At 54.6% G+C, this 22455-nt stretch overlaps 3 protein-coding genes across 15 annotated transcripts in view; all 3 read right to left on the bottom strand.

Moving 5' to 3' along the window:
• Positions 1–623, bottom strand: part of TRIOBP (TRIO and F-actin binding protein) — a 76971-nt gene extending 76348 nt beyond the window's left edge. For 9 of the 12 annotated variants that reach the window (XM_054543403.2, XM_024239710.3, XM_054543404.2 and 6 more), the window contains exon 1: positions 512–613. The gene's annotated coding sequence lies outside the window, so the exon portion shown is untranslated. Of the gene's footprint in view, positions 1–511 lie in introns of all 12 variants that reach the window. The other 3 variants (XM_054543412.2, XM_054543411.2, XM_063723051.1) reach the window with 2 other exon arrangements.
• A 3487-nt stretch (positions 624–4110) lies between these two features.
• Positions 4111–11935, bottom strand: NOL12 (nucleolar protein 12). 2 transcript variants are annotated; one of them, XR_002912820.3, is made up of 7 exons: positions 11115–11935; positions 9578–9683; positions 9233–9281; positions 8601–8743; positions 6806–6903; positions 6169–6420; positions 4114–4253 (listed from the first exon to the last, which is right to left on the bottom strand). XR_002912820.3 is itself a non-coding variant. In NM_001131659.1 (6 exon segments), coding segments are annotated over 6 exon segments (642 nt in total). In that variant the 5' UTR covers positions 11198–11244; the 3' UTR covers positions 4111–6257.
• A 5871-nt stretch (positions 11936–17806) lies between these two features.
• Positions 17807–22004, bottom strand: LGALS1 (galectin 1). The gene is given in 4 exon segments (NM_001132838.1): positions 17807–18006; positions 18971–19142; positions 20575–20654; positions 21928–22004. Coding segments are annotated over 4 exon segments (408 nt in total). The 5' UTR covers positions 21937–22004; the 3' UTR covers positions 17807–17859.
• Positions 22005–22455: the final 451 nt, after the last annotated feature.

The raw sequence follows: 22455 nt of genomic DNA, 5'->3' as shown, positions 1-22455 counted from the left end.
AAGGGAATGGGGTGGGGGCGACAGCAAGACACGGTGGGGAGAGGGCCACCCACTGATCCTTCCGTGGCCCCAGGGTCTCTGATCCGTGGCCCCAGGGTCTCCGTGGCCCGGGCGGTCGTCCTCCCGACTCCTGGTGGTGGAAGAGGGGCGCATCGGCCCCGCCCGTCCTGGGCGTTTCTCTCCTGGTCTGGCCACATAAAGGAGCGTCTCCTAGCAGGAGAACGCCGCTCATTTTCCTGGGGGCGGGTAGGGGGCTCTACTCCACGTGCCCCTCGCTGCTCCCGTTTCCTCCCCTACCCACAACCAATAGGCAGAATCCTTCTCTAAAATGCACTTGAGATGTGGATATAATAATCAAAACCTTAAGCAGCTACACATGCCCCACCCAGAGAATGGACCCGGGACCCTCTCCATCCAGGCATTCAGCCAGTTCCTCCCCGGATCCCTCGACCCCTACCCCTCCCGTAGGCCCCCCTCTACCAGCTCCTCTTTTCTGAGGCCCAGTGCTAACCTTGGCTGGGTTTCCACGCACAGGGTCTGCCGGGGTGGGAGTGCCAGGGTCATGGCCTCTTTATTTTAACGATGAATCAGAGCGATGCTCGGGAGGTGGAAGGAAGGCCCCGCCCCTGCCACGCTCGCATAGGCTCTCTCTGGGTGCCTCATTTACATGAAGACTGTTGGACTCTGTGGGACTGGACAAGCCAGAACAAGAGGCGGGGCGGAGGCAGGCCGGGCACTGATACCTCTGAGAGCGGGACTCGCTGCACGTTTAGCCTGGGCCGCCTGCAGCCCTTGCCCGCTGGGGGTCCCCAGGGAGCCCTGGAGAGGGCTGGCACTGGCGGATCTGGCTCCTGACCTCTTTCCCGTTGGTTCATTCTGGCGACAGTCCACTGGGCTGGCTTTAGCACAGACTTTGGACTAGAGTCTTAACCTCTCTGTCATGACAGTTTTCTTACCGGGTAGGCTGAGGTTGCAGTGAGCCGAGATGGCGCCATTGCACTCCAGCCTGGGCGACAGAGCAAAACTCGTCTAAAAAAGAAAAAAAAAAAAAAAATAGCCGGGCGTGGTGGTGTGCGCCTGTAGTCTCAGCTACTCAGAAGGCTGAGGCAGGAGCATCACTTGAACCCAGGAGGCAGAGGTTGCAGTGAGCCGAGATCACACCACTGCACTCCAGCCTGGGCAACAGAGTGAGACTCCGCCCTAAAAAAAAAAAAAGTTGTTTCCTATCTTTTTTCCTTTTGGTTGATATTTGCCAATTGTGGCGACTGGGATGGGAGGAGGAGGGCGAAATTCACTGGACAGGGAGGAAGGTTGCAGCAGGAGTCCAAGAGAGATGGGTGCAGCGATGAGACAGGGAAGGTAGACTAGATTCAGACACTTGCAGGCAGGTGAGCTTGGCACTAGGGTCATGGAAATCTTAGATTATTTTGAGAGTTGTTGGGGATCACCTGGGGGTTGGATTCAGACAGGACTGGCCGAGAACCTACATTGACACAAGCTTGTGCCCAGAGCAGAAACAGAAATGACTAAGATACAACTTCTCACTCAGAAAGCTCTGGTCTGGTTTGAGGGACAAACCAAGATCCACTGTGTTCAGTGTTTAAAAGAAAGAAACACCTACTATCATGGGAGGCCAGGTGGAGAAAGGAGGAAGGCAGAGAAGGCTTCTCCTTGGAGGTGACTCAAAGGTGAGGAGAGCGAGAAAGGCTGAGAACAGCCTGCAAACCTCTGAAGGTGTCTGGGGGAGGCCGATGCTAGCTCAGAACAAGGCGGGCATTTCTAGCAGTCCTCACAAGGGAGCAGGCAGTGAACTCTCCAAGCTCAGGAGGAAACGAAGCCCCTCACCAGAGCCACCTGCAAGCCAAAGGAAGGTCAATGGCTCAAACCTGGGGGCATCAAGGTTGTCAGCGCCACTGGGACTTTGGAAAGGATGGACGCTGAGGCTTACATGACCCCGGAACATCTGCCCCCACAGTTCCTCACCTTACCTCCCTGGGGAGAGCTCAGGCCACCCCAAAACAGATCCTACCAAAAGAAGTTTTATTTTAATGGGCTGAGCCCAGCTTCAGGTAACTATGGCCACAGCTCATCATGTACTAGCACAGGGCCTGACCTTGGTATGAAAACCAAGGATGGATAAATGTCTGCTGTGACTTTAGCTCCACACAGATGGATCCCCTCATGACAGCCCTTTATATATTTGGCTTCTGTGAAATAATCTGCTGATTATACACCAACACCCATTCTCTCTTTTTTTTTTTTTTTTTTGAGACGGAGTCTCGCTCAGTTGCCCAGGCTGGAGTGCAATGGCGCGATCTCGGCTCACTGCAAGCTCCGCCTCCCGGGTTCATGCCATTCTCCTGCCTCAGCCTCCCAAGTAGCTGGAACTACAGGCGCCCGCCACCACGCCCGGCTAATTTTTTGTATTTTTAGTAGAGACGGGGTTTCACCGTGTTAGCCAGGACGGTCTCAATCTCCTGACCTAGTGATCTGCCCACCTTGGCCTCTCGAAGTGCTGGGATTACAGGCGTGAGCCACTGCGCCTGGCCTCATTCTCTCATTTTTGAGATGGAGTCTTGCTGTTGTCACCCAGGCCAGAGTGCAGTGGCACGATCTTGGCCCACTGCAACCTCCACCCCTCGAGTTCAAGTGATTCTCTTGTCTCAGCCTCCCAAGTAGCTGGGATTACAGGCACCTGCCATCACACCCGGCTAATTCTTATATTTTTAGTAGAGATCGGGTTTCGCCATGTTGGCCAGGCTGGTCTCAAACACCTGATCTCAGGTCATCGGCCCACCTCAGCCTCCCAAAGTGCTGGGATTACAGGCATGAACCACTGTGCCTGGCCCCATTCTCTCCTTTCTACCACAATCCCCAATTTTCATCTGGGCACTTGGTTTCCCAGAATAGAAGAGTTCCTGGCCGGGCGGGGTGGCTCATGCCTGTAATCCCAGCACTTTGGGAGGCCACGGCGGGCGGATCACCTGAGGTCAAGAGTTTGAGACCAGCCTGACCAACATGGCAAAATCCCATCTCTACTAAAAACACAAAAATTAGTCAGGTGTGGTGGCAGGTGCCTGTAGTCCCAGCTAATGGGGAGGCTGAGGCAGGAGAATTGCTTGAATCTGGGGAGCAGAGGTTGCAGTGAGCCGAGATTGCACCATTGCACTCTAGCCTGGACGATGAGCAAAACTACATCTCAAAAAATAAATAAATAGAAGAGGTCCTAGCCTGTCTTGCAGCTAGGAGCTCCTTGCCTCTGCCTCATGCTTTGCCTCCTGCCTGGCCAACAGCACATGCCAAGTGCCAATTTTTTTTTTCTTTTTTTTTGAGACGGAGTTTCACTCTTGTTGCCAAGGCTGGAGTGCAATGGCACGATCTCGGCTCACCGCAACCTCCACCTCCCAGGTTCAAGTAATTCTCCTGGCTCAGCCTCGCGAGTAGCTGGGATTACAGGCATGCGCCACCACACCCAGCTAATTTTGTATTTTTAGTAGAGACAGGGGTTTCTCCATGTTGGTCAGGCTGGTCTCGAACTCCCGACAGGTGATCCGCCCGCCTCGGCCTCCCAAAGTGCTGGGATTACAGGCGTGAGCCACCACACCTGGCCCTAAATGTTTTCGAAAGGAGGGGCATGTTCTTCTTCATCCCCTTTTCTTTCCTGCTGGCTGAAATGCAGACATAATGGCTGCAGCTCAAGCAGCCACCTTGTGCCGTGAGGCAGAGGCCATGTGTTGAAAATGGCACATAGCATAGAACACAGCAGAGTTAGAAGCCTGGCATCCCAGCCTCCAACCTTCCCAGCTCCAGGCTGGGAACCTCCCATCTTTGTTAACCTGGGAACTCTTTTACACAAGCCAGTTGTTTTTCAATTTTGTTTTAGAGCATATGCAGCTAAACCTAACTCTTCTTCATAAATCTCTCAGAGGCCCAACTCTGGAAAGCGACAGGAAGAAGGAGCCCAGCTGCCTCCACAGCATAGTGAGGGGCTCCTGGAGAAAAGACAAGTTCTCCAGAGGGTTCTGAATCCACCACCCCGATCCTAGAATTGGTCAAATCACTGACTCAACTTCCCTGGTCTGCTGGAAGAAAAATGAAGGCACACACGGAAAGGAGTGGCTGAGAATTTAATACTGGTAAACACTATAAATTGTAAATGTAAGTTGTAAATGACCTTGTCACTGGAGAGGGGAGAAGGAACTGGAGTCAGACGTCCCAGCAGAAACAGCAGCAGCGACATGCAGTAGGCACACCTGGAGAGCAACAGGCGCTTTGGGAAGTGGTTCATGCACGTGGTCTTATTTTAGTCTCGGGGCAGCCCTAAGAGGTAGGTATCTTGTGTCATCTTACACATGAGGAAACAAACCAGAGAGGTCAGCACAGCAGAAGCTCATGCAGCGACCAAGCAGCAGAGCCTGGATTCAAACCCGAGCCCTGCTGTGTGCAAGAACCCCTGGGACTCAGCTGTTCCTGCTCACAGCAGGCTGCACACTAGAGTCACCTGGAGGGCCCATAATAGGCACCACTCTGCCCAGGCACAAGGCAGCCAAGTGGCACATGCCACCCGGAGAGGACAATGAAAAGGTGGCAGGGAGAGCAGGTCGGCGGAGCTGAGAGGCCAGGCCAAGGCACTCAGCACAATCCCTGAGGTGCACTCACCATACCCGGGTGCAGCCCTCAGACTCCCACCAGCGTTCATCAGTGGGTTTTGATGGTGACATGGGAGAGGGCCTGCCCACTCACTCCCAGGTACAGCATATCTGAGCCACAGTCACTCAGCCTGCCCCACTGCAAGGCCTGGCTGCTGGCTGTGGAGAGAGGACGGCCCTGCAGACCCGGGCTCACCGCTCACCCCGCTCCAGCAGCTCCCATATCAGGGCGGGTAGAGCCCGCAGTCCTGTCGCAGATGCCCCTCACCGCACTGTCCTGTCATCCTGACTCCATAGTCCATGGGCGTCAGCGAGCCCTGGGAACACAGCTCACTCCCCTTTGTGGTCCTAGTGTTTAGGACCCAACACAGCTCCTCTAACCAAGGCACAACCTGAAATTCTTTCACTCCTGCCCAGGACTGACAAGCTGGGACAAGGAAGGGACAGGGTTTCCATCAACTCATCCATCTGGAAGGAGTGTGAAGACATGGCCCCTTGTGGAGTTCTAGCTGGCACCCGCAGGGTCTACTCTAGGGGGGCTGCTTTTGTGCGAGTCAAGATGCAGCTGCTTTATTTTTTAGTTTTTTTTGAGACAGGGTCACACTGTTGCCCAGGCTGGAGTGCAATGGTATGATCTTGGCTCACTGCAGCCTCCGCCTCCAGGGTTCAAGTGATTCTTCCACCTCAGCCTCCCAAGTAGCTGGGATTACACGCATGCGCCACCATGCCTGGCTAATTCTTGCATTTTTAGTAGAGACAGCGTTTCACCATGTTGGCCAGGCTGGTCTCGAACTCCTGACCGTAAGTGATCTGACCGCCTCGGCCTCCCAAAGTGTTGGGATTACAGGCGTGAGCCACCAAGCCCGGCTGCAATTGCTTTAGAAAGAATTAATTAATCCTTCCGTGTTGGGCCCCACCTGGGAGCTGCTGGAAGCCTGGGGACGCTGCCCCAGTGTGGTGATGGGGGATGACCTGGGACTCAACTGCTTCCACCACTTCAGTGTCAGCTGGGGAGACTCCTGGGGCCCAGGACAAGGGACAGGCACAGAGGCTCCTTGGTGAAGGGCATGGGGGGCACTGCTCCCTCACTGGCCTCAGCAGCCTGCTTTTCAGAGCAGCAGGTGGGCTCTGGATTCTAGCAACGGACACACTAATCCTTAACCCTGGTTAGGATCTTAACACAGGGAGAACTGTACTTTATTGTAGCCACAAGGCAAACTGCTGGCAACAGACCCATGGGCCCTGACCATTTCCACCACCCCAGAAACCTGCCCTTGTGCGTGGTATCAAGGACAAACAAATCACAAGCGCACAAATCTCTGATGAGTTCCACAAATCTGATGAGTGCCAGGTGGCGTGTACATCTGGGAAGATGCCCCAACATGGCTCTGAAGGCTCTTCCTGGGGGAGGCCTGCTCTCAGCTGCCTGCTCCTTCTGGAATTCAAACCCCAGGCAAAGGCAGCTGGCCCGAGGCCAGAGAGGTCCTGGCTTCCCAACCTTGAGCTGTGCACTCATTACCTAGGTGCAGGCTGGGCTACAGGGACAGCCAAGCTGAGCAAGGACAGGTCCCCCGCAGCCTAGGTTGGGGCACCGCTTGGTTCTCGGTCTCACTCCCTGCTGTGCTGCGCTTTGCCTGTGAGACGGCGGCGCTGGGCCTTGCTGGTACGAGTGGCCCTTGGGGGCTTCTTGGAGTCCTGGGCCTGTCGGGGATGTTTCCTCTTGACCTTTTTGCGGCTGTGTGCATGCAGTGATGCTGTGAGGGAGGAGATCCTAGGGGAGGGCAGAAAGCCTCAGTTTAAGATTGCGTTGTGGGGTGACTTACCACCTGGCTCATGGAGGGGATGTCAGGACAGGTTGCAAATGCCAGGACCACCAAGTTCACGCCAGAGTTGGCCTGCTCTACCTCCAGAGTGCCTGCCAGCAACTCAGCTCAGAGACACAGGCCCTTCACCCAGGCACGAAAGGCACCAGAGGTCAGACACTATCAGGGGTGGGTGGGACAGGACGGGGCAATGAGGAGAGGCAGAGGATCACTGGACAGGCAAAGCAGAGGGCTGCTCCGGGCCCTACACCTGCTCCACACCACCCCTAAGGGCCAGGTCACCACTGCCAGCCAGGAGGGGTGGGACCAGGGAGGCAGTAGGCCAAGACTCACCGCTGAGAGAGCAGGGGGTCTCTGGACTTCCTGGGCAAGGCTTTGGTTGGTTTCTCTGTGGATGATGCCTCCCCCTCAGACTCGTCTCCAGCCCCTCCCTAAAGAGGCACAAGACAATGCCTTACATGGAGCAGTAGCTGGGGGGACCTGGGCTGGGCACCCCGAGCCATCATGGCTCTGGCAAGTGGTGGCGCGCCCTGCTGCATCACAGGCCTGGGATGGGACTAGAGAAGGCCTCAGATGGAAAAACAGTCTATCTGCCCTAAAGCAAGGATTACACAGGGGAAGGCCTGTTTCCAAACCCTTTCCTGCCCCTAGAAGCTTCCAGTACATACTTAAACATTCAGGAATGAAAATCCTAGCAAAATGGGGACAAGACTTGTCTTTGTATCAGAACTTGCAGAATAATGAGCATAAAATGAAAGACTGGTGTGAGATCAGTATGGTTTTGTTTTGTTTTGTTTTTTGAGATGGAGTCTCGCTCTGTCACCCAGGCTGGAGTGCAGTGGTGCAATCTTGGCTCACTGCAACCTGCGCCTCCTGAGTTCAAGCAATTCTCCTGCCTCAGCCTCCCGAGTAGCTGGGATTACAGGCGCATGCCACCACGCCTGGCTAAGTTTTTGAGATGGAGTTTTGCTCTTTTTGCCCAGGCTGGAGTGCAATGGCACCATCTCGGCTCACCACAACCTCCGCGTTCAAGCTATTCTCCTGCTTCAGCCTCCAGAGTAGCTGGGATTACAGGCATGTGCCACCACACCCAGCTAATTTTGTATTTTTAGTAGAGACAGGGTTTCTCCATGTTGGTCAGGCTGGTCTCGAACTCCCGACCTCAGGTGATCCGCCCGCCTCGGCCTCCCAAAGTGCTGGGATTACAGGCATGAGCCACTGCGCCTGGCCCCCTGGCTAATTTTTGTACTTTTAGTAGAGACGGGGTTTCACCATGTTGGCTAGGCTGGTCTCAAACTCCTGATCCCAGGTGATATGCCCGCCTTGGCCTCCCAAAATGCCGGGATTACAGGCGTGAGCTACCATGCCCGGCCCTGAGATCAGTATGGATGTGATAGGGGAGTGGCTCCAGGATTTAAGAACACAGTAACCCACACAAGGAAATGTGTTTTATATCGTAACTGTGTGCATATATGTCCATAAATTCTTAGGCACACCCAGATACAACTCCAATGGAAACAGCTGTCTCATGAAACAATATTTAACATGACACTTTCGGATATTTTCAATTATATATATATTTTTTATGCTGGTTGCAACCTACTCATGATTCACAACCCACAGGTTGAAAACCCACTTAGTGCACACAGACGCGCCAGGGCTGTGAATCGCACAAAGGGAACGATCACAACAAATGGCTACCTTTTGTGAAGCACTTACAACAGGGCTGGGCACTGTGCCAAGTGACTCACATGGATTAACCACTTTCACCCTCATACCAATCCCACAAGGCAGGTGCCACCATCAGCAACCCCCAGTTCACTGATGGAGAAAGGGAAGCAGGCAAGGTGAAGGAGCCTGCCCAAGCTCCTCAGCCGCTCAGCAGTGGGGCTGGCCTGTGCAGCACCCCGGAAGCAGGGAATGAAGGGTCCAAAGGGAAGGAGCCCCAGCAATGGGGTACCCACAACATGGGCCAGCACTGAGCAACCCCGACAAGCCAGTCTGCCCCCACGCCCCTTCTTCCAAGGGCTGGCAGTGGGATACCCATGACATGGGCCAGCACTGAGCAACCCTGACAAGCCAGTCTGCCCCCACGCCCCTTCCTCCCAGGGCTGAGACTGGGACCCACCTCAGGTGGGGTCAGCCCAAGCAGCCGGGCCCCCGAGAGGTCCAGGTCACTGATGGTGGTCACGGTGACTGTGTGGTTGGGGTGGTCATACTGCACCGACTCCGTCTTTGCTGTCACCAACCGGTCCAGCTCATCTGCCTCCTCTGTGGGGGTGGACACAGACCTGGCCTCAGCCATGGGAACGAGTGAGCAGGCTCCAGCCTCCCTCCCGCCCTGGAGTGCAATGCCCCCTCTACTCTGTGGATGTGGAGTGCATCCACAAGGTCACTGGCTGTAGAGCCTGGTCTGTGGATGAATGTTGTGAATGATCCCGTTTCCTTCATGCTCTAGCTGGTCCCCATGTCAGACAAACCCTCTGTGACAGCTACTGCTGTCCCGCCCTTCCACCCCTAGTCCTTTCCATCCTTAAAAACTGGGCTCTCTGCTCAGGCTTGGTTAACCGTGGGGTTTGGGCCTCCTTCTCCTGGTCTCTGTTCCACTTGCACTTACAGATGCTTAGGACCACCCCTGGCCCCAGGGTACCCCCCAAGATCCCTAGGGCCAAGGAGGTCAGCTTCTATCCCTTCCACCCACCAAGGGTATAAACCAGGCCCGTCAGCTGTTCTCCAGGTCAGGCCAAGCATACCACTTACCCAGCGCCTCTTCTCTCTCTGCCAGCATCTTCAAGTATTCCTGGTGGCGCTGAAACCACACGGGCAGGGACCGCAGTGAGTATGGCCTCTTAGTCCAACCTCAGGCTGGGGTATTAATCACCCCCAGGGTGAGGGAGACCATGATCCATACTGCAAGATCAGGAGGAGACTCCATCTTCCATCACTCCCAGACCCGGGCCCATGGAGTCTCCACCTGTATAAACTGTTCCCCAGTCCTGCCCACACACATACCGCCCCATGCCAGCAGCTGCCTCTATTAGGGAAATCCAAGGCTGCAAGTGCCCTAAGAATCAAAGACCTCCCTCCCATCTTCCCCCTGCTCACCTCCTCCCGGAGCTTCCTCTGCTCCTCTTTCAGCCGCTGCTTAATCTCCTCAATGGCTGCCTTCTTTCGCTCAACCTTCCGCTTGTGGAAGCCTGTCAGGTACTCCCTACAGGAAAGAAGCCAGCAGAGACAGGAGAGTCATTATACAAGGAGAGAAGGGCTTGCTCTAGGAGAAAAATGGCTAATGCCGCGCTTGCTATGTGCTAGACACCATTCCAAAAAATGTATAAGTATTAGCTCACTTAAACTTCGCAACAATGGCCAGGCATAGTGACTCACGCCTGTAATCCCAGTACTTTGGAAGGTCGAGGTGGGCAGATCACATGAGGCCAGGAGTTCAAGACCAGCCTGGCAAACATGGTGAAACTCCGTGTCTACTAAAAACACAAAAATTAGCTGGGCTTGGTGGTGCATGCCTGTAGTCCCAGCTACTTGGGAGGCTGAGCGGGGAGAATTGCTTGAACCTGGGAGGCGGAGGTTGTAGTGAGCCGTGATCACGCCAGTGCACTCCAGCCTGGACGACACAGACTCCGTCTCAAAAACAAACAAACAAAAAACCCTCACAACAACCTGTGTAGTGGGAATCAATCTCCATTTTACAGATGGGAACGTTGAGGCACAGAGTCTAGGTTACTTGCCCAAGATTAGAGAAAAGACACATTTAGGAAAATAAGGGAGATACTGCTTCTTTCCACTCAATACTCTCCAGGGATCTCAGGTTCAGGCAACAGGGCCAGGTCGGGGGGTGGGGGGGACACACACAGTACATGAGGTAACCCCTTCCACACCTGCAAACCTCATTACTCTCTCAACAGGGTTTTCAGGGCCATCATCATCCAGACCTTCGGAAACCCTGCACTGGACCAACACCCATGTCCCCAGGACACCTGACCCTAAACTCGCCTGTAGGGCCTGTTGATGCACGCCAGGAGTTTCCCGATGATGCCCAGCATTTCCCTCCCTCCCTCCCTCGGTCTGATCTCAGCCCCTTCTCATCTCCACAGTGCCAGCTGCTCTGTTCCCATTTTGTCCCACAGTCCGGGACTGGGCTTTTCGCTGACCCGCTACCATGTGCCATTTATTTGTCTGGCCGGACGCTGAGGCTCAGAGGTTCCGCTTCCTGATACGGGACCTGGCACACCAAACGAGCCCAATAAATATATAGAGAGCGAATGAATGAACTTAAGCCACTCTCATTTCATTGGCTCATTATTCATCAACCACGGCTGGGCGCCTGCTGTGTGCCGGACCGATGGACTGGACTGGGCTAGGGTGGTCGAAGCCACTGCTCTGAGACCCGAGCTTCCGGCTGTCTGGCGGCGCAGAGACACTAGGCGAGGTGGGGGGGCCAAGAAGGGAGAAGCGGGGAGGCCGAGAAGAGAGAAGCGGGAACGCGGGCTGGGAGGCCGAGAGGGGTTCTCTAGCCACGCCAGGGGCGGGACAGGAAGAGCCCTCAGCGGGCGCGTGCTCGGCCCCAGACCTGGCCTTGGCCGCGAAGAACAGCTCGAGGGGAGTCCGGTCCGGCTTTGCCACTCACCGCCTCTTCTCCTCGTCGAAGCTAAGAACGAGCCTGGGCCGCCGGTCGTCGCCATCTCGCTGCTTCTTCTTGTTGCGGCCCATAGCAGTGAGGCCGCCGGCTTCCTCTCCCTGGAGAGGCTTCCGGGTGTAGCGTACTCATCCTCCCGGGCGCACGCTTCAGCGTCGCAACGCAGTTCCGTCCACCAGGCCCAGCCTTTTAAAGGGACCTCCAGCTCCTTTTCTTCCCTCTTCCCATGCATGACGCGCGAGTCCCTGATCTCTCTGTGACTCCCAGCTCCAGCCCCTCCCCAGACTCGCTTCAGTGAGAGCGAGGTCCCCTGGACCCCATTGCCTAGGACTGTGCCTGGCACACATTCAATATGGAGTCACTCGTGAATGGCCAAAATTTCCCGTACTAACCCTACTTTGGATTTTTTTTCTTTAATTTATTATTATTACTTTTGAGATGGAGTCTCGCTCTGTCGTCCAGGCTGGAGTGCAGTGGCGGATGTCGGTTCATTGCAACCCCTGCCTCCCAGGTTCAAGCAATCCTCCGCCTCAGCCTCCTGAGTAACTGGGATTACAGGTGTGCGCCACCATACCGCCTAATTTTTTGCATTTTTAGTAGAGACAAGTTTTCACCATGTTGACCAGGCTGCTTGAACTCCTGACCGCAAGTGGTCCTCCCATCTCGGCCTCCCGGAGTGCTGGGATTACAGGCGTGAGCCACCGTGCCGGCCCCTACTTTAGATTATGATGTCAACTCGTTGGTAGTCTCCAAGAGGGAGCCAAACTGCCTGGATTTGTATACTGGCACCCCACCTACAGCTGTGTGGTCCAAGACCAGCGGTCTTCGCGGTGCCTCACCCTATTTATAAAATAAGGGAAAGTATAGTAGCTTCGTAGGGTTGTTGTAGACACTGGTTCTCGAACTTTGGCATACATCAGAATCCCCTAGAGGGCTTGCTAAAACCTGGATTGCTGGGCCCCACCCAGGAGTTTCTGATGCGGTAGAGGTTCCTGAGTGGATTTCCGTTTCTAGCAAGTTCTCAGGTGATGCTAATGCTGCTGGTCCGTGGACTAAACTTTGACAGCTGTGATTGTGAGGAAGTGAGTTATGTAAAGTTTGTATAACATAAGGCACGCATACACGTGTTTTCTGCACAAGCCATCTTCCCTCTTTGTGCCTCACTTTGCCCAAAGGTGGAATGAGTGTGTAATAACATCCTTGACGGAGAATGAGGGCATGGTTGTGAAAGATTGCAGTGAAACAATGCCTGAAGGGAATTTTTAGTCACTTGGATTGTATGCCAGAATCCTTCATCCGCTTTTTTTTTTTTTTTTTTTTCTGAGACAGAGTTTCGCTTTTGTCACCCAGGCTGGAGTGCAGTGTTGTGATCTCGGCTCACTGCAGTCTCCGCCTCCCAGGTTCAAGCGATTCTCCTGCCTCAGCCTCCTGAGTAGCTAGGATTACTAGCACCTGCCACCACGGCCAGCTAATCTTTGTATCCTGACTGTGAGTTTTGGAAGGAGGCAGGCAGTAAGTGCAGCACTCCAGAATGCTGAATTCATTCCATACAGCTCCTCTGCTTGGGAAATCTATGTGGGATCCTGAGAGGAAGTTACCTTTTTTTTTTTTTTTTGAGACGGAGTTTCACACTTGTTGCCCAGGCTGGAGTGCAATGGCATGATCTCGGCTCACTGCAACCTCCGCCTCCCAGGTTCAAGCGATTCTCCTACCTCAGCCTCCCTAGTAGCTGGGATTATAGGCAAGTGCCACCATGCCCGGCTAATTTTGTATTTTTAGTAGAGACGGGGTTTCTCCATGTTGGTCAGGCTGGTCTCAAACTCCTGACCTCAGGTGATCCGCCCACCTCGGCCTCCCAAAGTGCTGGGATTACAGGTGTGAGCCACCGCGCCCGGCTGGAAGTTACCCTTAAACTGCAGGCCTGGCCTTTCAGTTCTGTGACCCAGAGCAACGCAGGGGGCTCCCTTAGGGTGCTGGACTGCACCTCTGACCAGCTGCTTCTGCCCCTTAGTGGCAGTGCCTTAAAGCCACCCTTGACACCCTCCTGGGTAGAGGCATCACCCTGGCTGAAGGTGCCCAGAGAGTCACCTTCTGCAGCTGGTCTGTCTCCTCCCAGTCCCAGGCTTCGACCTGCTTGGTTTGCCAGGGCTCCACTCCCACCCGGAGTGATTGGAGATGAAAAGTGAAGACTCAGGCCGGGCGCAGTGACTAACGCCTGTAATCCCAGCACTTTGGAAGGCTGAGGCGGGTGGATCACGAGGTCAAGAGATCGAGACCATCCTGGTCAACATGGTGAAACCCCGTGTCTACTAAAAATACAAAAATTAGCTGGGCGTGGTGGCGCATGCCTGTAGTCCCAGCTACTTGGGAGGCTGAGGCAGAAGAATCACTTGAACCCGGGAGGGTTGCAGTGAGCCGAGATTGCACCGCTGCACTCCAGCCTGGCGACAGACAGTAGGGCAACATAGTAAGACCCTGTCTCTACAAAAAATTAAAAATTAGCCAGGCGTGGTGACATACTCCTATAGTCCAGCGACTTGGGAGGCTGAGGTGGGAGGATCACTCAAGCCCAGAAATTTGAGGCTGCATTGAGCTGTGATCATGCCACTGCATTCCAGCCTGGGTGACAGAGTAGGACCCCATCTCTGAGAAAAAAAAGAAAAAAAGAAAAAAAAAAAAAAAAAAACAGGCCAGGTGCAGTGGCTCATGCCTGTAATCCTAGCATTTTGGGAGGCCGAGGTGGGTGGATCAATTGAGGTTCGGAGTTCCAGACCAGCCTGACCAACACAACGAAACCCCATCTCTACTAAAAATATGACAATTAGCCAGTCGTGGTGGTGCATGCTTGTAATCCCAGCTACTCGAGAGGCTGAGGCAGGAGAATCACTTGAACCGAGGAGACAGAGGTTGCAGTGAGCCGAGATCCCGCCACTTCACTCTAGCCTGGTCAAAAGAGCAAAACTCTGTCTCAAAACAAAAAACAAAAACAATAAGAAAAGAAGTGATGATAAACTTAATGAGGAAAAAGAGTAACAAGAACAGCTGACATTTATTTAACTCTTTACTCTCTTTAGATTATTTATTTTATTATTTATTTATTTATAGAGATGAGGGTCTCACTATGTTGCCCAAGCTGGTCTCAAACTCCTGGGATCAAGCCATCTTCCCCATTGAGCTTCAGGAGTAGCTGGAACCACAGGTGCCCACCACTGTGCCTGGCTTATGATGATCTCTTTTGAGGTACAATCCACATTTTACTGAGGAGGAAACTGAGGCTCAGAGAGGTGCAGTCACTTGTCTGAGGTCACACAGGCAAGAACAGGTGCTGAGGGTGGGGCGCAGGTGGCCTAAGGACAGAGATTGACTTAACTTATCTGGACCTAGTTTCCTAGGCCCTTGGGACACACCAAGCCTTAAAAGGGGTGAAGGGAACCAACACTCACCGAGCCCCTGTTGCATGCCAGGCACCATGCGTTTCTATACATCACCTCAGCTGATCTATTTTTTTTTTTTTTTTTTTGAGGCCGAGTCTTGCTGTGTCGCCCAGGCTGGAATGCAGTGGCATGATCTCGGTTCACTGCAACCTCCTCTTCCCAGGATAAAGTGATTTTCCTGCCTCAGCCTCCCCAGTAGCTGGGACTACAGGCATGCACCACCATGCCCGGGTACTTTTTGTATTTTTAGTAAAGACAGGGTTTCACTTGTTGGCCAGGCTGGTGTCAAACTCCTGACCTCAAATGAACCTCCTGCCTCAGCCTCCCAAAGTGCTGGGATTACAGGTGTGAGCCACCTGTAATCACCCAGCCAATACTAGTGCAGTCTTTTTTTTTTTTTTTTTTTTTTTTTTGAGATGGAGTCTCGCTCTGTCACCCAGGCTGGAGTGCAATGGCGCAATATCGGCTCGCTGCAACCTCTGCCTCCTGGGCTCAAGCGATTCTCCTGCCTCAGCCTCCCGAGTAGCTGGGATTACAGGCACGCGCCACTGCGCCCAGCTAATTTTTTTTTTTTAATGGATTTTTGCTCTTGTTGCCCAGGTTGAAGTGCAATGGCATGATCACTGCAGCCTCCGCCTCCCAGGTTCACGCGATTCTCCTGCCTCCTGCCTCAGCCTCCCAAGTAGCTGGGATTACAGGCGTGCACCACCATGCCCGGCTAATTTTTTGTATTTTTAGTAGAGACGGAGTTTCTCCATGTTAGTCAGGCTGGTCTCGAACTCCCGACCTCAGGTGATCCACCCGCCTTGGCCTCCCAAAGTGCTGGGATTACAGACGTGAGCCACCATGCCCGGCCTCATTTTTGTATTTTTAGTAGAGACGGAGTTTCGCCATGTTGCCCGGGCTGGTCTCGAACTCCTGACCTTAGGTCATCCACCCACCTCGGCCTCCCAAAGTGCTGGGATTACAGGCGTGAGCCAGTGTGCCTGGCCAACTAGTGCAGTCTTAACAAAGTTTGCCAGTTGAGGAAACTGAGGTTCAGAGACGTTGAATAACTGGTCCAAGGGCACACAGCCACAGAGCTGGGGTTTAAACACAGGTCTGTCTGATGCTGAGCCGGGCTTCCTTCCTCCACACCCAGTGGCCTCTCTTACCTGCCCCAGGACTTTCCTCTGCCCGGTTGTGGCCCCAGTCCTAGTGTTTTGTGAGTGTCAGCCAGCGTAGGGGAGAATCAATGTGGGTGAACTGAGGACCAGGCAGGGCAGCCTGGGGGACGTGTTCTCCAATGTCCAGCAGAGGGCACTCCATCTGCAGCCAGGCTTCTGAAGCTGTTTCTGGGTGGCCACCTGGGAGCCCCAGGAGAGCCTGGAGATTGGGTGTGGCTCATGGGAGTTCTCAGCATGTGTGTTCCATCCTCTTTGACTTCATAGAGAGATACATGCCCCCCGCTCCCACCCAGGTCCCAGGGCACCCACTGAGATGGAAATCATCCACCCAAAATGGGTCTCATTTTATGGATGAGGAAACTGAGGCTGGGTGTATAAGAGACCTACTCACAGCTGGTGCCAGTTGCCCTAGAAAGTGAGATTTGCCAAGACCCCCCCACCCACGCACCATGCCTCAGGAGACTGTGCCTTGGGGTTATGGGGGAGCCTAATGATGTTCTGATTCTAACCTTCTGAACTTTGGCTCAGTTCCTGCAGCTGGTTCCCGGGGCGGTAGGGGCCCTGGGAAGATCTGACTGCAACAGCAAGCAGGAAGGAAAAGGTGCAGGGAAGTAGTCAGTCTACAGGGCACCCCAGCCGTCCACTCAGGCCCCAGCAGTTGTGGTGGGTAGGTTTGATGGGGTTGGGTTAAGCATTACCCTCCAGGGTAACGGCCTGGGCTGGTCTTGGAGGAGACACCGTCTTTGGAAACCAGGAGAGAACAGGCTCATGGAGACCTTGTCTCAGGTTGAGTGAGTCACCCCTACTCTGTACCCCAAGGAGGAGGCTGCGGTTGAGTGAGTCACCCCTCCTCTCTACCCCAAGGAGGAGGCTGCGGGAGTCTGGAGGCTGGGCCTCATGTCGGCTGGCTTTTACCTCTTGGTTCTCTGCAGGGGCTGACGTAGCCCCTAACCCCAGCTCCTCCTACCACAGAAACAGGGGCCAGGGTAATCACCCAAACCCACTGTTGGGGTGGGGGCATCTGCCCAGGAATGAGAGCCGGCAGCTTCCAGACTAGTCCTTTGGTTGCCCATACAATCTAGCAAAGTGGGGTGCATGGCCTGAGCCCACAAAGCCAGGATCCCTGGGGAGCCCCACAGGCTCAGCTGGGCCTGGTACAGATCCGGGAGTCATTTCATCAATCAGAGCCCATTTCTTCCCCTTCAATTGGGGTAATAGCACCTCAAAAGTGGTGCAGGGATCTGGGTGCAGTGACACATACCTGTGGTCCCAGCTACTCAGAAGGCTGAGGCAGGAGTATTGCCTGAGCTCAGGACTTTGAGGCTGCAGTATGCCATGATCATGCCTGTGAACAACCACTGCACTCCAGCCTGGGCAACATAGCAAAACCCCATCTCTTAAAAAAAAAAAAAAAAAAAAAAAAAAAGCCGTGCACGAGGTATGGGAAACCACTATCCACTGAGCATTTACCATATGCCAGGTATTGAACTTGGCTTCTTTCATGCGACACCTCATTTAATCTCCACTTGATCTCAGCCAGAAGGCCAAGAAGCGACTGGGCTGTGGAACAACTCTTTGATAGGCTGTTTGCGTTATCCCCCTTGTTATAAAGGAATAAGCTGAGGCTCAGAGAGGTCAGTTAACATGCACAAGGCCACTTAGCTGGCAGCCCGTTGTTGTCTGACTCCAAATCTCTTTCTAGCTCATGAAGGCAAATGAGAGGGGTCTCGTATTCTTCCCTCCACCTCCCTGTCTTCTGCCCCGTCACCACACACGAATTGGTCTGTCCTTGCCTCTTTCCCCCTTGATGTCATTTATGCAACATCCTTTGAGCATCTGCTGTGTGCTAGGGCCCACTAGGCTAAAAGCAGTTTCAGGGCAGGGACTGACTTTTATTCAGTGGTCACTGACCCTCCTACTGTGTGCCAAACTCTCTGTGCTTTGTGTGGGGGACCCAGCAGAAGACGTCATTGGAACTGAGGAGTTACCCGTGGACAAAGCGAATGGAAGTGAAGGAAGGGGACAGGCCTGGAGGTGGGGACCCCTCTCACACATGCACACACACATACACACACGAGGCTGGTTCAGAGGGAGCAGAGGCAGCTGCCTTTATTGGGGGCCATGGGCTGGCTAATTTCAGTCAAAGGCCACACACTTGATCTTGAAGTCACCGTCAGCTGCCATGTAGTTGATGGCCTCCAGGTTGAGGCGGTTGGGGAACTTGAATTCGTATCCATCTGGCAGCTTGATGGTCAGGTTGGTCTGGTCGAAGGTGATGCACACCTGGGGGTAGAGGAAAGCAGTGAGCTGGGCCCACAGGCCATGGGCCCTTCCAGAACCCGTTCCTCATGTGGCCCTAACACAGCCCCAGTTTGTGGCTGAGCCTGCGGAGGTGCATTTATAATATTTTTTTCTTTCTTTTTACTCTAATCCCATGACAGATTTTTTTTTTTTTTTTTTTTGTGAGATGGAGTCTCCTCTGTTGCCCAGGCTGGAGTACAGTGGCGTAATCTCGGCTCACTGCAACCTCCGCCTCCCAGGTTCAAGCGATTCTCCTGTCTCAGCCTCCTGAGTAGCTGGGACTACAGTTGTGTGCCACTACGCCCAGTTAATTTTTGTATTTGTATAGAGACGGGGTTTCACCATGTTGGTCAGGCTGGTCTCGAACTCCTGACCTCAGGTGATCCACCCACTTTGGCCTCCCAAAGTGCTGGGATTACAGGCATGAGCCACCACGCTGGCTAATTTTTTTTTTTTTTTTTTTTTTTTGAGACAGAGTTTTGCTCTTGTTGGCCAGGCTGGAGTGCAGTGGTGCAATCTTGGCTCACTGCAACCTCCACCTCCAGGGTTCAACCAATTCTCCTGCCTCAGCCTCCCAAGTAGCTGGGATTACAGGCATGCGCCATCACGCCTAGCTAATTTTTTGTATTTTTAGTAGACGGGGTTTCTCCATGTTGGTCAGGCTGGTCTCGAACTCCCGACCTCAGGTGATCTGCCTGCCTCGGCCTCCCAAAGTGCTGGGATTACAGGCATGAGCCACCGAGCCCAGCCTTTTTTTTTTTTCCCCTTTGTTTTATTCTAATCAACCACTGAGGTTCAAAGAGGGGCAGACACTGGCCATTACACAGGAAGGGAGGGAAGGGGAGGGGAAACAGCAGGCAGGGCCAAGGTCTCTAGTCACTAACCCAGCCCCGCCCCAGCCCACCCAGCCCCTGTCCCTGGTCCCCGGTTCCGGTCTGCAGCCCACCTCTGCGACACTTCCAGGCTGGAAGGGAAAGACAGCCTCCCGCTGCTCGGTCCCCCAGGCCCCGCCGTCCTTGCTGTTGCACACGATGGTGTTGGCGTCGCCGTGGGCGTTGAAGCGAGGGTTGAAGTGCAGGCACAGGTTGTTGCTGTCTTTGCCCAGGTTCAGCACGAAGCTGGGGGGTAACGAGTGGGCATGAGGCCACCTCAGCCAGCTCCAGCCCCACTGACTGACTAATCTGTCACTCAGTATCCCATGAACGCACCTTGCTGGAAGAACTCACTAACGGAGACAAGAAACCTGGATTATAGCTCTGGCCCTGCCACCTGCTTACTGTGTGAGCGTGAGTTAGTCCCTGCTCCTCTTCCCCCATTTGCTCATCTGTACAATGGGGACGGCACAGGAGGGCTTGCTTGATTCTTGAAGTCTTTAGCGTCGTAGCCCTTTTGGTCAAGGTCAGAGACTCCCTCCAGATGGTGACCTCCCGTCCTGTCTCGTACATCTCTGTATTCCCGGTGCCCAGCACAAGTGGGGTACACCAGAAGGAGATGCTTAGTAATTATGGGGCAAATTAACAAATAATAATAATAATACTCCCGGGCACGGTGGCTCACGCCTGTAACCCCAGCACTTTGGGAGGCTGAGGCGAGCGGGTGGATCATGAGGTCAGGAGTTCGAGACCAGCCTGGCCAACATGGTGACACCCCGTCTCTACTAAAAGTACATAAATTAGCTGGGCGTTGTGGTGGGCGCCTGTAATCCCAGCTACTCAGGAGGCTGAGGCCAGAGAATCGTTTGAACCCGGGAGTCGGAGGTTGTGGTGAGCCGAGATCACGCCATTGCACTCCAGCCTGGGCGACAGGGTGAGACTGCGTCTCAAAAAATAAATAAATAAAATAATAAAATAATAAATAAATAAAATAATAAATACATTTGTTGAGTGGTGATAATAGCAATACCTGCCTCTGAGGGTTTGGTTGAAATGAAATTAGTGCATGAGAAGTATGCGCCCTTAACAATATCAGCTGATCCTCATCCTCCTCATTGTCACTGCGCCATCCGCATCTCACTTCCTCCACACAACCACCTCCCCCCTTGTTTTTCTAACAAACTGAGGCTAGGTGAGGTTGGTTGACTGGTCCAAGGTCACCTAACTGCCGAGAAAATAAGGCAGCCGGCTGAGTGAATAAGAAGTGAAGGAAGAAGGACCGGACTGAGCCAGTGAATGAATGACCAGACGCAGGAAGGAGGGACTCAGGGGGAAGGCGGCGGTGACGCCCGCCTCACTCCTCTCCCCGCCCTCCCCAGCGACAGGTCCCGCCCAGACCGGAAAGGGGTGGGGGCGGGGGAGTCAAGGTATTATAGATGACGAGGCTGCAGCTGGTTTAGTTTAAGAGGCTACAGCAGGGAGGGAGCGGGGGAGGGGGCGGCAACGGTGGGGGCGCCCAGACCCTGCGGGGGAAGTGAGTCACCCAGAAAACGCAGCATCGGCGGCTGGCCGTTAACCCGCTCCCGGCCAGGGAGGAGACGTGGGCTTGGCCGGCCACGCCCTCCCTGCTGGACCAAGCCCCTGTCCCTGCGGCCACCACCCCGACTTCACCTCTCACCTCTTGGCGTCAGGGGTCACCTCGCCTCGCACTCGAAGGCACTCTCCAGGTTTGAGATTCAGGTTGCTGGCGACCAGACCCTGCACAGACAAGCCCCGGCCCAGCCGGGTTAGAGGACAAGGCCTCCACTGCCCGAAGTGTCCGGGGGTGGCTGGGGGTGGGAGTGGGGTTGTTCCCGCCCGGCATCCTCTGACCAAGCCAAGGGGAAGCCTGGGGAAAGGATTGAGCTGTGATTTCCAGCCTCTGATTTTCTATGTGGTCCTGGGAAAGTCCCTATTCCCACCGGGGTTGGCTTCAGTCTGTAACGTGAAGGTTCTAGAAGACAGGCTCTAGAAGATTTTGCAGATAGGCTTGGGAATTTTGGACTCAAGAGTGACTTGGGAGATGGGGTGCTCTGTCCCATCGCAGATGGAGAGGATCAGGCTGGGGAGGGGCCGACACTTGGCCCACCGTCACACTGAATGGAGGGGTCGGCCCCTCTGCTGGAGAGGAAGTGGCTAGGGGCGGTCGACCCCACTATTCTCCTTCAAGCCCCTCTCTGCAAAGAGGCCCAGGGGCTAGAGAGGAGACCCTGAAGAACACGGCCTCTCTGCATTAGGGAGAATAGCCCTGCAGTCGGGCTGTGGCTGGGCTGGCTCAGGGTTAACAAGATTGAGCAAACTGCTGGGCACTGCTGTTCCCTGGCACCCCGAGTGGGTGGGCAAGAGTTAACTGGTTTGAGTGGTTTCTTCTGCCAGAAACTTGAACCCTTTCCCTAGGGCCCGAGGAAGATTCTCACCTCCCTGCCACCCCAACCTCCCAGCTTGGGGGTGGTGGAAGGGAATTTCTCCCGCCCCCCTGCCACCAGCCTGGACACAACCACCCTCCACCCCCGACCTAGAAGGGCCCATCCTGGGCAGCCTGTCTCGGGTCCTGGCGACTTTTCAGCGTTCTCTGGAGCAGAGGGTGACTCTGCCCTGGCCTGGTGACTGGGACAGCTGCAGGGGGGAGGGGACAGGAGGCTCTTTGGGGTGGAGGAGGGGGAAAGGGATAGTGGCCTGGGTGTCCCCCAGTTGGCCACACCCTTCCCACGCTCACTTCTCAGAGAGCTGCAGAATGTCAACCCTGGGCAGAAATAACTGTGCTTTCAGACCCTGGAGGAATCCAGACAATTATCAATGCAGAGAAGGCCTTGAGGGACCATGGCGCCCACCCCCATTTTACAGATGTGGCCACTGAGGTCCAGAAAAGAGAAGGCACTGGTTCCAGGCCACACAGCTGGGGCTAGAACCTGCTCCCGATCTGCCCAGCTCTTCTCCGGCCATCAGCTCCTGCCCTATCCCCTGGACCTTGGGGTGGGGTCCCCACACTCACACAAGCCATGATTGAGGCCAGGAGGATGTTCCCGGGACAGGCGCACCAGCTGTCAGAAGACTCCACCCGAGAGAGATGGGCCCCCGGACGCTCCCACCCTTTTAACTGGACCGGACCGGGTGAGCCCCGCCCCCTGAAAGTTCAGCCAATTGCAAGTCAGGACAGGGCTGGGGGCCACTGGGGGCGGAGTCCGTGGAATTTTGAAGCCAGTTTTGGAGCAGAGGTGACCAATCAGAGGGGCGAGCTGCCGCCCCCCACCCCCCCGCCCCCGGCCAGAGTCCAAGCTCCACCTCCTATTCTCCTTCATCCCTCTCCACCTCCCCCCACCCCCCACCAAAATTGTGCTGTGGCAGAGATTGGGGGAAGCCAGTGGAAAATAGTTTGATGATGAGCTAGGCCCACGAGTTGGCGGGAAGGGGCCTGTGGCCAGCAGGCTGGGCTCAGGGGGTGCCCAGAGAAGATGGCTGAGGAGGTGCAGGGTCCTTCAGGGAATCAGAGCTGGGGGAGACCAGGCCACTCCCAGGCAGG

The sequence above is a fragment of the Pongo abelii genome, chromosome 23 (assembly GCF_028885655.2).
Source record: "Pongo abelii isolate AG06213 chromosome 23, NHGRI_mPonAbe1-v2.0_pri, whole genome shotgun sequence".
Lineage (NCBI taxonomy): Eukaryota > Metazoa > Chordata > Mammalia > Primates > Hominidae > Pongo > Pongo abelii.
This window is presented reverse-complemented; position numbering and strand designations above follow the sequence as displayed.